General features: G+C 40.6%; 1 protein-coding gene across 5 annotated transcripts in view; it reads left to right on the plus strand.

Moving 5' to 3' along the window:
* Nucleotides 1-14,418, plus strand: part of FAM149A (family with sequence similarity 149 member A) — a 37,149-nt gene extending 22,731 nt beyond the window's left edge. For 4 of the 5 annotated variants that reach the window (XM_061134769.1, XM_061134771.1, XM_061134772.1 and 1 more), the window contains 10 exons: nucleotides 181-306; nucleotides 1,697-1,867; nucleotides 2,423-2,613; nucleotides 3,413-3,567; nucleotides 6,013-6,116; nucleotides 6,531-6,740; nucleotides 9,113-9,233; nucleotides 10,832-10,960; nucleotides 11,047-11,125; nucleotides 14,186-14,418. In XM_061134769.1, coding sequence (XP_060990752.1) covers nucleotides 181-306; nucleotides 1,697-1,867; nucleotides 2,423-2,613; nucleotides 3,413-3,567; nucleotides 6,013-6,116; nucleotides 6,531-6,740; nucleotides 9,113-9,233; nucleotides 10,832-10,960; nucleotides 11,047-11,125; nucleotides 14,186-14,259 — 1,360 coding nt within the window. In that variant the 3' untranslated portion in view covers nucleotides 14,260-14,418. The remainder of the gene's footprint in view (nucleotides 1-180; nucleotides 307-1,696; nucleotides 1,868-2,422; nucleotides 2,614-3,412; nucleotides 3,568-6,012; nucleotides 6,117-6,530; nucleotides 6,741-9,112; nucleotides 9,234-10,831; nucleotides 10,961-11,046; nucleotides 11,126-14,185) is intronic. The other variant, XM_061134770.1, reaches the window with a different exon arrangement.
* Nucleotides 14,419-15,324: the final 906 nt, after the last annotated feature.

Consider the following 15,324-nt stretch of genomic DNA (forward strand, 5'->3'; position numbering starts at 1 on the left):
ATCAATGGCAAGAACAGTGGAGTATGTCCCCCTCAAAGCCCGTACGTTTCCTGTGATCCCGTTGCACAGCTCATGTACCAGTATTTACCTTATCGCTTCATACCTTCAAAACTGCTTCAGAACATCTTCCCCTTCCCAATACAAAAAATTAGTTTCCTTTTCTTTTCCCCCCATTTTCAGAGTGTTAGGAAGACAGCTCATCCCGCCGGCTGATGAAGGAGTTGAGCATTTCCAGAGCAGCGGGCCTGCCTCTGCCATCCACGGACCCTTCCTTGACGACTGTGGACACAGCAGCAACATCAGAGAGTATGTTGCTAGAAGTTACTTTCGAAAGTGAAAGTGTGAAAGTGTTAGTCGCTCAGTCATATCTGACTCTTTGCGATCCCATGGACCATAGCCCACCAGGCTCCTCTGTCCATGGAATTCTCCAGGCAATACTGGAGTGGGTTGCCATTTCCTTCTCCAAGGGATCTTCCTGACCCAGGTATCGAATCCGGGTCTCCTGCATTGCAGGCAGATTGTTTACCAACTAAGCCACCTGGGAAGCATATTTTAAATTATATATTTAAATGAATAATAGCCAGAGTGTGAATGTGCTAAATTGCTTCAGTTGTGTCTGACTCTTTGCGACCCTATGAACTGTAGCCTGCCAGGCTTCTCTGTCTATGGGATTCTCCAGGCAAGAATAGTGGGGTGGGTAGCCATGCCTTCCTTCAAGGATCTTCCCGACCCAGGGGTTGAACCCACATCTCCTGTGGCTCCTGCATTGCAGGTGGATTTTTCACTGCTAAGCCACTGGGGACCCCTGTAGCCATGACTGAAGCAACTTAGCACACACACACATCCATCCACTGTTATGAGCAGATGTGCTCATGCTCAGTCATGTCCGACTCTTTGCGACCCCGTGACTGTAGCCCACCAGGCTCCTCTGTCCATAGAATTCTCCAGGCAAGAATACTGGAGAGAGTTGCCATTTCCTCCTCCAGGGGACCTTCCTGATCCAGGGATGGAACCCGAGTCTCCTGTGTCTCCTGCATTGGCAGGTGGGTTCTTTGCCACTGTGCCATGTGGGAAGCCCTAAAAAGTATTTCCAAATGCATTTTAGTTATACTTTTTCATGTCTATCTCAGACATGATCCTTGGCTTCACCAACTTAGAAATTTAGATTTCAATAAAGAGCAAGTACAGAGCAATTTTTTTTTTTTATCCAAGATACTTCTGATTCTAAACTGATGATGCTGTGTGCATGTAATACAAATATCAAGACAGTTAACTTTTAAACTGTTGTTTCAAATACTCTGAGAGGCAAAAACTGCCTCATGGTGATGGATACTAAGCCTCAAGACAGTAGCAGAAGAAATAAAGCTCTATTCTGTGTTCTTTTGCTCATGAACAGATTTTGGTAAATCATCCCTTATGCCATTTACACATCTTAGGGACTATGCCATGATGCTCCTTCATCATTGCAAAGAAGACACAAACTTGTAGAATAATTTAGACTTTTAAGAAGCCCTTAAAAATTTTAATGATGCCTGGCTTAAAATGTTGCTTTTAAGCACATGACTTTTGTCAAATGTAATGTCTAGTGCTTTTTAAAATGTGGAAATCTGTGGCTTTATGGCTAATCTAAAGGCCCACCCTGATCATGTAAACGTTGTATTGTTGACCCTCATGGAGAATCTACCTTTCCTCACAGGCTGCGCATCTCCGGCTCACAGATAGTCCCGGCCGTGCTCTCAGCCCCCTCCCTGCTGCGCCCTGATGGTACCGGGGCTGTGGACCTCACGGCACGTTCCTCTCTGGAAGAAGAGGTTTTCGATGTGGATGGAAAGATTGAAGAGTATTTTGCTTTTGACAGAAAACAAGAGTAAATAGAATTTTATTCAGCATTGACTTAGTGCAATAACATTTATTGGGCATGTATGTTGATTATAGGCTCATTCAATGTTTTGTGCATTTTTCACTTATCTGAAAGATTTTCCATTCTTTTGAGAGCCCTCTGCTCCCCAAAGGTTTTCAGTTCCTGGCAGGATATAGATATGTTAGAGCAGTATTTCCCTTTCTTACTGACAAAGTGGCACCGACAGCAAACAAGAATTGCGTTTAGTGCCTTCTTGAAAGTGGAAAGGCTCCTACTGGCCTTTGTCCCCTAGGGTTTCTGTATCCGGCTGCCCAGGAGAGCAAAGGGGTAAAGGTCCAGGTCCAGTCTCTGCTCTAAATGCGTATCTGATTCTTAGACAAAAGCTATTGGTGTTGTATAATGAAAATTTGCCTCCTGATTAAAAATTGGTACTAAAAAAATGCTGTTTGTTTATATACATCCAATATACATATATGCATGTGTGTCAGATAGATAGAGGAGTAGCATTCTTTTAACCTCAACCATTGATAGCTTAGTCATGAGAATGGGTTTTGTCCTTAGTGACGAGGACTGTCTCGAACAAAAACCAGCTCGTCGTCGCGGGACCTGGCGTAAGCGCGGACTTCCTCCCGTGTCGCCGCACGCCTGTATCAGAGATGCGGTGGCTGCCGAAGTGTTTGACCACGTCTGGACGAATGTGGTGGAGGTGTTGGAAAAGCTGACCAGAAAAAACTGGGAAATTACCCTTACAGGTACTTAATTTGTAGAATGTGATGTATTGAAAAGAAAAAGTAACCCGTGCTCCTCAGCTTTCTGACCCACTTGCTTGACTTGGCCAAATCTAGGACATGACTGGGGTGAGAAGGGAGTGGGTCTGTCTGCCTTTATTCACAGGTAACCTTTACTCACCTCAGAAAGGACATTCTCATGTTTTGAGCTATAAAAATAAGATTGAGGTATTCCTGAAAAAATACAGAAATACATTAGAGAGAAGCTAGAAGTCACTTTTTAAATTCTGATTTAAAAAAAATTACCTAACTAATCTCTAGTAATGGAATATTGGTTTTTAATTCTAGACATTATTTAGAAAATAAAAGGTCAACAAAGCTAATTTATTAATCACTTCATTTACCTGTACAAAATGTTCTCGAAACTGAGCAGAAACAAATGATAGAAATGTTAGTGGTGGACAGTAATGACTTGTGTTAACCAATTTTCACAACAGTATCATAATCATATTAATTAAATATTACTTTTTATGGTCAAAGGGATCAATTGGGATATTATAAAATACCAAGAATCATCTTGCCCCAGTGTATAATTCTGATTTTTTTTTTCTTACCTACCCCTGAAAGGATAGGCATTTCATTAGATACTCTTGGAAAAGTATCAAAGCCCATTACTCTGTGGGGTCTGTCCTCTTTAAGGTTCAGTGGCCACCGCAGACTCAAAGTATATCAAGAAGAAATACTCTCTCTGAACAGTGAATTTTAAGTACATATACAGTATTAGATAATGTTTCTTAATAATATTGGTTTTTCTTTGGCACAGAAGGAAAAAAACAGAAAGAAAAATTGCAAGTAGCTGAGAGTAAATCTCCACCCACAGTCATTTCCCGTATTAACGCTGATGTGTCCAGTGTTCCGCCATCCAGAAGTTCAGAAACTCGAAGTGTATCCCTGGCTTCTCATCTTAACCCACCTCAGGTAGTTACTTTGCCTCTCGCTCTCTCTTTCTTTCAGTCCTTATATATCTGGCCTCAGTTTGTCCAGAGTGACAGTGTCCAGTGTTAAATTCTGTTATCAAGATATTTGGGTGTATTGGCCAATAAGACCAAAATTTTAAAATATTTTATGAAGTTTAATATAATCGCCAGATTGTTTGATAGAACAGGGACACTCAGATTTGAGATTTTCCAGCTGTTTGGAGTGGTAGAACTGATACCACAATTTTTGAAGAGAAAAAATGCTTTCCCCAGTATTTCTAGAGAGGTTGAAGGTTCTCCTTCCCTCCCACCAAAGCAATAAAATACTCGATCAATGAGTATGCATTGAGTTCATTCAGCATTTATTGAGTTTGTATTAAGTGAACTATATTGGAGCTTCTTAGGTGGCTCAGTGGTAAAGAATCTGCCTGCCAATGCAGGAGACTCAGATTCAATCCCCAGGTCAGGAAGATCCTCTGGCATAGGAGATGGCAACCCACTCTAGTATTCTTGGCTGAGAGATTCCATGGACAGAGGAGCCTGGTGGGATACAGTCCATGGGGTTGCAAAGAGTCAGACACAACTGAGCACCCACACACCAACTGTATTAGGTGTTTTAGGGACATACAGAGATGATCACAGCATATTCTCTGAACTAGTCAAGTGGAAAGTATGATACAGGTCAGATGCAGTGTCTTCTCTAAGTGATGTGCAAAAGAAGGGTTGTAAGAGAATGTGGGCTTAATGTATTATGGCAGGACATGACATTGGGAATTGAGACCTGTAAGGAGGATTATCTTGGACCTGTTGTTCAACTTTTCTAAACTTCAGTTTCTTTATCTGTAGCATGAGGACAATCACATGTTGTGCAAGGGGTTGTTGTGAGCACAGAATCATACAAACATGTACTGGGAACTCAGTACGGTTTTCTTGAATGATGTCCCTATTCAAAGATCTAGTGCAAAGTGAGGCTGGAAGGGATGCACTTGTTCATGGGAGACCTTCAGGAGGGCTAAGGAGTTTGGACTTTATGTTTGCACAGCCCATCTGGTGTGGGGAAGCAGACAAGAGAGAAGACGAAATTCCTGGTTCTTACAAGTTAGTTGGAAGGAGTCAAGCCATGACAAAGAGTATAGCATGCACATGCACGCACACACACACACACACAGAGGGAATCTAGTAGATATGTTTAGAGTAGATGACAGTTGTAGTTTAGATATAGACTACAACTTTGGAGGATGACAAAGCAAAGGCAAAAATATGCACCTAGCTTAGGAGCAATAGGGCGTGAGGTTCAGGGAGCCGTGGATTAAAACAGAAATAACTAATAGAATTTACTCTCCAGTGCCAGGGCTTTCCACTTAGTCTTTGCTTGTGTTGTTCCAGAGAAACTTTTGAAAGTGCTACCAGCTTAATGTACTTTTTGGTCTCTTTAAATTGCTGACAGGCTCAATAATATTTTCCCACTTTTCATATTAAAATATGAAATGTGAATCACATACAAATGAACAGTTATGACAACATAGAAGAGAATCTTTAACTATCAGGCAACATAAATATACTTGAGAAATACAGAAATTTTCAAATCTAAGGAATTTTTTAAACAGATATTTTGTTGTACTTATGGCTTTTTATGGTTTTTAAAAATGTTTTTTACAGCTGTTTTGATTTGGATAAATGTAAAAGAAAGTGAATGGGCAACAAAGTTAAAAGTAAAAATAAAATACTAGTAGAGTTTATTCTGAAATAGGCAAAGCATTTTGTGGTAATCACAGTAGGTCTTAATTTATGCCTCTGACATTTATTTTTATATGTATTTGATTTGAGGAAAATGGGATTGTTGCCACATTTTTCTGGAATTAGAATTCTAGTTGCAGAAACCCTGTTCGCCTGAAACTAAATATTATTTTAAATCTTACTGGTCGTATTACAGGCCAGATATGAGATTAGTAATAATTTAGCCTTTACTTCACACTTTCATCAAGGTTATCAAATTGAATTCTCCTAATAACTCTACGAAGTAGCACTTGTTATCACCAACATAAAGACTGAGTGAGTGTCAGTCACTCAGTTGTGTCTGACTCTTCGTTACCCCATGGACTGGAGCCTGCCAGATTCCTCTGTCCATGGGATTCTCCAGACAAGAATACTGGTGTGGGTTGCCATTCTCTTCTTCAGAGGATCTTCCTAAACCAGGAATAGAACCTGCATCCCCTGCCTTGCAGGAGGATTCTTTACTGCGGAGCGACTGGGAACTATTCAGAAATTCAGTCATTCTTTATTAATTTCTCTCTACATGTTTTTAGAAAATAGAGTCCCTTTATTAAATGTACCTCCAATTAGCCAGTTTGAAGGTGTCCTTTTTTCCCTGCAGGTTCCTGACAGGCGACAGTAATTGCAGTGACCCTGGATACTTTTTAATTTTTATTGTGTTTACTTTCCCCAGATACATCGCTTCTCCAACAATTTTTATAGTGACTTGAATGGTGTGATGACAATTCAAGCAAAACCACTTCAGCAGAGACCTACCTATTTTGCAGATAGAACACAGTGCGTATAAAAAATAGTGACCCACCCTCTTCCCTGTGCTGGATGCATTCTAGCACTAAACACCACATGCAGTCAATGTGTAAAAGTAAAAGGACCATATTCTGATATCAGCCACAAAACAATTTCTGTTAGCTTGGGGCTGACAAGAAAAGGGCACTGTAGCTGTGAATTCTGCATCTTGTGGGCTATATGATTTCATGCAAACAAGAAGAAACTTAGATCTTTTTTTTCCCTGTTGATGATCCTTCATTGAAATTAAAATTGAACTGGAAATGTTAGTCTGTTCATTCATTGAACAAGTGGGACCATGTTCTGCATGCCAGGCTCTAGATAGTCTGGTAAAGGACAAATATGTAAGTGCCCTATTCTCATAGAGCTTACACCTGAGTGAGTAAGTTGCTTCCTCTCCCCCAGGAGTGAGCAGGAGGACAAACCACTGGGTGTAGGATCCACTGTTCTTTCCTCAGCCCCGAACCGTCTGGCCCGGATCACGGATGCTCGTGGACCACAGACCTCCGCAAAGAAAACACTGGCACACAGGAGGCTGCCTTCTCTTACCTCAGACTCCCAGAGACTAAAAATCCCCAGTGTGTACAGTGATGAAGTTCTTAGGGGGACAAAACTGTAAGTCTTGTTTCTCTCTGGTGGTAAAGCAAAGATCACAGAGGACAGAGATGCTTGTCAGTTAGTTTGTGATTTATTCCAGACAGAGCATCCGCTGTCAAATTTTATATGAACATTTTTCTAAGTGGTTCATTACTCTGGATATTTAACATGAATTAAAGTAGTACACTTAGTTGGATACTAGAATATAAAGTCAGGCCATGTACCTATAGCACAGGCAGCCAAACAAAAGGAAGCTCTTTGAGAGAGAGGGTCTTGGATGGGTTTCAGTGACTAACTCAGTAAAACTAATAATTAGCTAATTATTAGCTTTTAAATAACATAATTGATGTATGTAGCTATTAGAGTAAGTGGCTCAGCAGTAAAGAACCTTACCTGCAATGTGGAGACGTGGCAGGAGCTGTGGGTTCGATTCTTGGACTGGGAAGATCCCCTGGAGAAAGAAATGGCAACCCACTCCAGTATTCTTGCCTGGGAAATCCCATGGACAGCCCATGAGGTCACAGAAGAGTCGGACACAACTTAAAGACTCAACAACAACATACCTATTAGTTTTATTTATCTCTAAGGACAAGTTTCACTCTGTGTAGGGAATTTCAGAAAATCTTTTGGCCTCAGGGATCAACTTCAAATCACTGCCTTATTAAAAAGGCATTTGTTGCTTCTTTTAATTGTAGAATTACAGAGGAATAGTTTTCTCAGTCACTCAAGTGTCAGGCAATATTTAGGTTAATAGCTAGTGTCTTGTTGATTGCTTTGAAGTTCCCAGAACAGCTAGAGCTTTTTAAAATGTATTTTTGGCTGCTTTGGGTCTTGGTCACCACACACAAGATGTTACATTGTGGCACATGGGATCTTATCAGTAGGTCCCCAGCCAAAGGTCGAACCTGCATCTGCAAGCAGATTCTTAACCACTGGATCACCAGGGAAGTCCTGTAATATAGCACTTTTTCATACACTTTTTCACTTAAACATTATTCATATTTTCCATGTTATTACATATTTTTGAAAGCATGATTTTAATGACTATAATTATGTGGGTATATGTGTTGCCCTGTTACTGGAAAATTTCATTTCTTGTATATTTTCACTATTATGCAGTGAATATTATCTTACATAAATCTTAGGGTGTCTTAAAATTGCTTCCTGGTGGTGAGTCGTAGAAGTAAAGCTACCAGGTCAAAGGTTATGGATATTTTTAAGGCTCTTGAAATAATTTTTCAAAGTTCTAAAAATGATTCTACCAAGTTTTATAGATCCCCTGGCAACAGACAAGAGTCTTTCCTTACAGCCTGTAAACTTTAGGTAGTGTGTGTATTTTAAAACCTGATGGATCAAAACCTGTCATATTTTAATTTTCATAAGTTTATGATTAGTCAAATGAAAAATGAATTAGAATTCATTTCTAGAGTATCCATCTCTTTTCTTGTGCATGAGTTGGATCATTTAATTTTTCAATGTTATTATCTGGTAAGGAAGGTGTCTTATCATCCTTATTCTTCTTTTATTAAAATTTCTAATCCATCCTGATAAATTTTACAATCTGGTTGTCAAATTTTTTAAAAAGTATCACATTGGACCTCATAGCATTAAATCTATTTAAAATGTAGGAATAAATAGTTGACATTTTCACAATATTTAGTTTTCCCATCAAAGGACATTATTTTGCCTCTTGATTTTATGACCTTACATAAAATTTTGTGGTTTTCGTCACCTGAGCCCTGCACAGTAGAATTAATTTTATCCTGCATCGATTGCTCTATTCCCTAAATTTCTATAGCAGTTGTAGTAAGAGCCAGATACTGGACATAGCACTATAGCAACTGCATTGCCTTGTAATCTAATTACTTAATGTGTCGTCATCTTGTTTTCAATGATTTGTAATCTCCCTGAGGGTTTCCCTGGTGGCTCAGTGGTAGAGAATCCTCCTGCCGAGGCAGGAGATGCAGGTTCAATCCCAGAGTCCAGAAGATCCCCTGGAGGAGGAAATGGCAACCCACTCCATTATTCTTGCCTGGGAAATCCTACGGACAGAGCAGCCTGGTGGGCTACAGTCCACGGGGTCGCAAAAGGTTGGACTAACTTAGAGACTAAACAACAACAAATCTCCTTAAGGGGAGGAACTAGACCTTCAGAAACTTGTGTGTTCTGCGCATTGCTGAGCACTAATTAAACACAGGCTGGTAGTCCTTGCTAAACACAGGAGTGATTGGAGCTGGGGTTCAGTCCCCCACCCACATTCATCTTCAGGAAACTTAGCTCGTTCTGCTAGGCGTTGGAGGCAGGCTGTGACCAATAGTTCAGGTGAAGAGCTTTGTGGAAAAGTCTTTCGTCTCTCTGCCCCTGCTCAGGTGACGTTGTTGTGTTTACAGGCAAACTGGCATGGACCGTGTGGGCTCCCCATCGACTCAAACCTCACGGAGTAGGTTGCCCCCGATAGGCTCAGAGACTGGAGAGCACCACGTGGCAGGTCCCGGATCGCGCCCTGTTTCCGTGAGACAAATTTCTTAATACTCAAGTGCACCATTTTCACTGTTTGTTGGAAAGCAAGCAAGCATAATTGGAACACTTTCACAAGAGCTCAGTAGCATAAAACATCTCCCTGATCTGCTTCCTGAAAGTCAGTGGCTTGTGAGAATTTACAGGAGGTCAGAAGGTTGATTCAATATTTTGTGAAAAAGAAACATGGCCTGAGTTAAATCAGAGAGTCCAGGTGTCAAGGAAATATCTGATGGTCAGGATGGTGTAGTAAGGAAAAACAGTGTGAAGGTTGGGTCAGGAGGGGCTTCCCTGGGGGCTCAGATGGTAAAGAATCTGCCTACAATGCAGGAGACCTGAGTTCGATCCCTGGGTTGGGAAAATCCCCTGGAGAAGGACATGGCAACCCACTCCAATATTCTTGCCTGGAGAATCCCATGGACAGGTAGATCAGTGTTTGAAGCCTGTCACACAAACTCTCTGTATGATTTGGTACAAATTAATCTCCCTTAATTTTCTTATTTATAAAAGAGCAATAATGATTCCCACCTCAAAGAATTGCTATAAGGATTAAATGAAGTTATAGATGTTAAATAATGCCTGGCATAGATTAAAAGCACAGTAAAATACTCTGCCATTTTTACTAGTTCTCTTTCCTTTTTTTTTTTTTGGCCCTGCCACATGACATCAGGGATCTTAGTTCCCTGACCAGGGATTGAACCCTGGCCATGGCAGAGAAAATGCCGAGTCCCTAACCATGGACTACCAGAGAAGCCCTAAACTCTCATTTTTATAGCTAATCTTTACCATATTCACTGCAGTATAGAGGCACCATCTTCTTCAGCCAAGCAATTACAGAAAGCCTGAGGAAGCTATGCTGCTGGCAGGAAGCATAATCAGATTTCCCCCAGATTTATACTGACTGCTCACTGCACTCCAATATAAGTGACTATTTATTCTTGGCCATGTAGCATATAGAATCTTAGTTCCCTGACCAGGCATTGAACCCACACCCTCTATGTTGGAAGTGTGGAGCCTTAACCATTGGACAGCCAAAGAAGTCCCTAACTTGTGTCTGTTTGATAAAATACAGAAGAATACCAACCATGGGAACATAAAGCCTAGAGAGAGAAAAACCAACTGAGGCAGTGCTTTCTCTCACATTCCTTCTGCCTCCTTGGGCACAGCAATAAAACTCATTCCCAGAAGGCAAGAGTTGCAAAGCTTTAATATTTAACCCTAGAATATTGTGGCTTAGAGTGGAATCATAAAAGCAGTCAAACATCACATTTAAAAAAAGTCAGATGCTTCACAAATGCAGAATAACATTTCTATCATAATTTAATATTAAGAATTGTATGTGGTTAATGTTTTAATCCATATTTACTTATTAGGGCTGTATCAGATTAAAAGATACAGTTAGTTACACAATTAAAGTATATTTTGATATTTGCGTTTAGTAGACCTTATACTTAGCATGATCTAAATAAAAGTTTTTCAAATAAGTGAAAGAATTTCAAATAATGAGAGACTGACTGAAGTATATACAGATTTTCTTTTGTCTTTTTATGAACTGCATTTGTTTTAACAAGAATGTATTATCCTTTATTTAGCTCAGAGGAAGACAGCCACAAAACCATGGGTTGAGTGCACTGCCTGATGGTGTAGAACGGTCACCTCTTCGAGAAAGATCTCTAACGATGGAGCAGTTTTCAAGGCCCAGCACCACCCATACATTTCGGGTAGGTTCTCTGTAAACCATGACTCTGATTCTTAAAAATATTCGAAACAATAAAACTCATCCTTCCTTTTATTTTTCTTCTAACAGTCAGATACACCTCGAAAAGGTTCATTGACACTGATGGAATTTGCTGGGCACATGTGGACAGGTCAAGGCTTTTTAACAGGTCAGTGTTTTCCATATACAAACGAAACGAAGTCGTATATGAAGTTTCAAGTTTTCAAGATTATCTACCTTGAGAGGACGATTTTGAGCAAGTGTTTGTAGTCTTTGGTTGTATCTCAGGAATTTTTATAAAGAGCAAAATACAAAGACAAGCACTTCTCTACTGTTGGTTAAAATAACAAAAATCTGAGTACATTTGAAGATCTAACTGGGTTTTTTTTTTTTTAAACAGTTCATGAATCCAGTAGCATCTCATCTGGCAAACAGATACTCTGAGGAGTTTCAGGGCATGGACAGCTTTTGTAAAAGGCAGGCAGGACTAGGAAAGGAAGTCATAAGCAAAGAAAAAAGGAAAGTTCATTGGAGGAAAGGAAAGGTTTAAGTGATGATGGCTGCTCACTGGCTGAGCTGCTGGGTTTCCCACTGGCTGGGCTTGTTGCTAGGCAACAAGGAAGTCGTCCCTCCTCCTGCCGGGGTAGGAATGTGGCTGGGCTGCTTTGGGAGACCAAGATAGTTTCTTCCTGTTGTGCTCTGCTTAGTCACTCAGTCGTGTCTGACTCTTTGCGACTCCAAGGACTGTAGCCCACCAGGCTCCTCTGTCTGTGGGGTTCTCCAGGAGTGGGTTGTCATGCCCTCCTCCCGGGGAATCTGCCCAACTCAGGGAAAAGACCCAGGTCTCCCGCATTGCAGGCAGATTCTTTATTGCCTGAAGCAGCAGGGAAGCCCAAGAATACGGGAGTGGGTAGCTTATCCCTTCTCCAGGGAATCTTCCCAACCCAGGAATCGAACTGGGTCTCTTGCCTTGCAGGCAGATTCTTTACCAGCTGTCTTCCTATTGGGATTTTTTGAAGGTGAGTGGTAAGCAGGCCAGAGAGCTCCCTCTACTGGTCCTCTGACCCCAACTTTGGCTGAGGTTTCCTTTTATTACTTTTCATAATCTGAAAGGGGAAAATGCCCAAAGGTTCTGAATAACTTAGGGCCTCACCCACGTAAAAAAGAAAATGCTGTCTTATGAGAAATCAATGTCTTTCTCTGTTGTAGAGTTTCTACACTTTTCTTCTAAATGAAACTCTGCTTTTAGATTCTCTGTGAAGATCTAATTATAAAAATGCTTCACAAAAGTAATAATACAAACATTCCAGTTATTTTATGATGTAGAGTTTTACAGATAAATACTTATTCTCAGCTAGTATGCCATTTAAAGAATGAAGTTTCTAGACTGAACTCAGGCCAATGATGTTTTAATTTCCAAAACCATTATCAGCATTTTTATTTAAGGTGGTAACATGGCATCGTCCCCTGGAAAAGGGAGTGGCTACCCACTCCAGTACCCTTGCCTGGAGAATCGCATGGACAGAGGAGCCTGGTGGGCTACAGTCCATGGGGTTGCAAAGTGTCTGACACAACTCAGTGACTAAACCACCACCACATAGTGTTGTCATGAGCTGTGTCACTCTGGAATCAAAGGCCTAACTCTAGTACCTATTGACTGAGCACTTTAGGAGAGCCTCAGCCTCTCTCCTGAGGGGCTTCCTTGGTGGCTCAGTGATAAAGGATCTATCTGCCATGCAGGAGATGCAAGAGAGGTAGGTTCGATTCCTGGGTCAGGAAGATCTCTGGGAGGAAGAAATGGTAACCCACGCCAGTATTCTTACCTGGGAAATCCCATGGACAGAGGAACCTGGTGGGCTACAGTCCATGGGGTCACAAGAGAGTCTGACACGATTTAGCAGCTAAGCAAAGACAACCACCTCTCTGGCTCTTAATTCTTTTATAATAGACTAGATAGAGTAATTATTGGAAAAACAGATGGAAAGGACCTAGCCAGATGTCAGGGATACATTGTTCGCTCAAAAATTATGAACCATTTATATTATAAATAATCTGAAATGTCGAGGATAATTTGCTGTTTTAAGGGAAATACTTAATATAGTGTCATTTTAAAATAAATCTAGTATAATTCAAGCATTGGGACAGTCTAGGCTTATCACTGTTTACATCAGCCCAGCATAGTGATGTCAAAGATTCTTTATTCTTTTGAAATTTCCTCTAAGCTGCCAGGCCTTTTTGTTGCTGTTTTCCTTATACGTTCCCCAGCAGTGTTTGCTGTCGTTTTAAGTGACAGTCGTTATTTCTGTAAACGGCAGCCATGGTACTTGAGTGACAGGAGAGTGAGGGTTGATAAATGTGATCTCTGCAGATGTTGGTGCTTGAGGAGTTTTGAATGAATTTGATTTTGGAGATGTTGACCGAAGTGTGCTAGGTGGAAAAATGGAATAGCACACAGGAAGAGAGGTTAGGAAGAGGAAACCAAGCTCTGAATTTGTTTAAAATCTACACTCTTACTTTTTCACCAAATACTAAGTTACTGTATTCTCTTATCAATAACTTTCTGACAACTATTATTATTGCTGGTTGGAGCCCTCTTTCATGTCTATAGAAGGGATGGAAGGGAGACTTGCCTGGTGGTCCATTGGCTAAGCTCCATGCTCCCAGTGCAGGGGGCCCAGGTTCGATCCCTCGTCAGGGAACTAGATCCCAGATCCTACAACCGAGACAAGGCAGAGCCAAAATAAAATTAAAGTAAAATAAAGTAGTAATATGATTTTTTAAAAAGCAACAAAAGGTACATAAGAGAGATGATCCTGTATTTCTAACGATGTATTTACTCTCTGACAAGCAGGCATGTGGTTTCTGCTTACCTTTGTTCCCAGATCCAAAAGCAGCAGGGGCTATAAACTTACCAACATTTGTTCTGTAGCAGGAAAAAAGGAAAAAAAGAAATGAGAAACTGAGAGGCCAATAATGGGAAGGACTTCTTAAGGCAGCTGACAGAGTTCTCTGGGACCCAGGCCCGGTTAAGAGGAGCACCCCTCCTTCTTCTCAGCACCCCAGATGGCAGTTTCTCCATATGACTGTTCCCTGATTTGTGTAAAAGTGACATTACAGTTTTTTTTTAATTAAAAAATATATATCATCTGCATGGAACATACAAACATGATCCTTTTGAGAGCTGGGGTTTGTAAGAACATTGGAATGAGAATTTTGCTTGGTGTTTCAGGTTCACAGTATCCACCTAAATCTTTTCAGAGGACAACACTGACTTTAAGAAAGAGATTCCAAGTGGCCTCCTGATGTGACGTCACCAGAACTACAACCCATCTGAAGCATGCAAAGCCTCAGCACACCATTTATCACTTGAAAAATGGAAGAAGTATTATGTTATGTATCTGACAGTCCAAGATGTTAGACTGCCTGAGAGAAATGCAAACAAATAAACAATTTAATTTTGAACACTTTGCATTGTTAAGAGAGTATGAGTCAAACTTACCAACCTCCTCCTTTATCGGAAGCATTCCAGTACAGATTCTTTAGGCTTTGCTCAGATGAATCTAATATGTGTTTATAATCCATCCTTTTATCAGTTATACACAGACATCCACAGGCTTAATGCGGCTATTCATACACTAATATATGAAAGTATATTATTTACGAATATGCCTTTTTATCTAACAGTATATAACTATGTCTTGACTTTTCTTTTGGTCTCATTCTATTATTAATGCCATCAAAATCCTAGGCACTAATAGATATTACTCCTTCCTTTGGAAAATAGAAAAGTTGGTACAATATGGTAGGTTGACTGATATTCAGATTGTTCTCGTCATTGTGCTGACTTGGAGGAAGGTCAATGGCTAAGTGTCTTAAGCCAATTTTGTTTTTACTAGTTTTCATGCTCAAATTCAGGCAGGCTATTTAAAATAAAAGTATCCCAAATTGATTGCTTTCGTAAAAGCTGAATATAAATGTATTTAAACCATATTGCACATGGTTTCATCTTTACTATTAACGACAGAAGTGCTCATCCACTGGTGGGAAGCATTTGTAGCAGCATCTTCCTCATTTTATCACAATCTGATCTCTGCTTAAATGGTCACCTGTGCAGAAAACCTTCCCAGACCTCTCTGTCTCAACAGCAGCTCTCTCCACCCTCTGCCCTCTAGCCCTGCCTTATTTTTCTTCAGAGCACATGTCCTGACCTGATATTAATATAGAAAACTAAACAGAGAAGGTGCTGGAGCAGTATCCATTGGAGGCAAGCCTCCAGGGTCCTTAATCTTTTGCCTCCTTTTCCCCCTACCTACTGTTGTTTTCCTTTAATAGTGACTGAAATCCTTGGACTCAGATATTCTCGGATCT

This window comes from Dama dama, chromosome 32 (assembly GCF_033118175.1).
Source record: "Dama dama isolate Ldn47 chromosome 32, ASM3311817v1, whole genome shotgun sequence".
Classification (NCBI taxonomy): domain Eukaryota; kingdom Metazoa; phylum Chordata; class Mammalia; order Artiodactyla; family Cervidae; genus Dama; species Dama dama.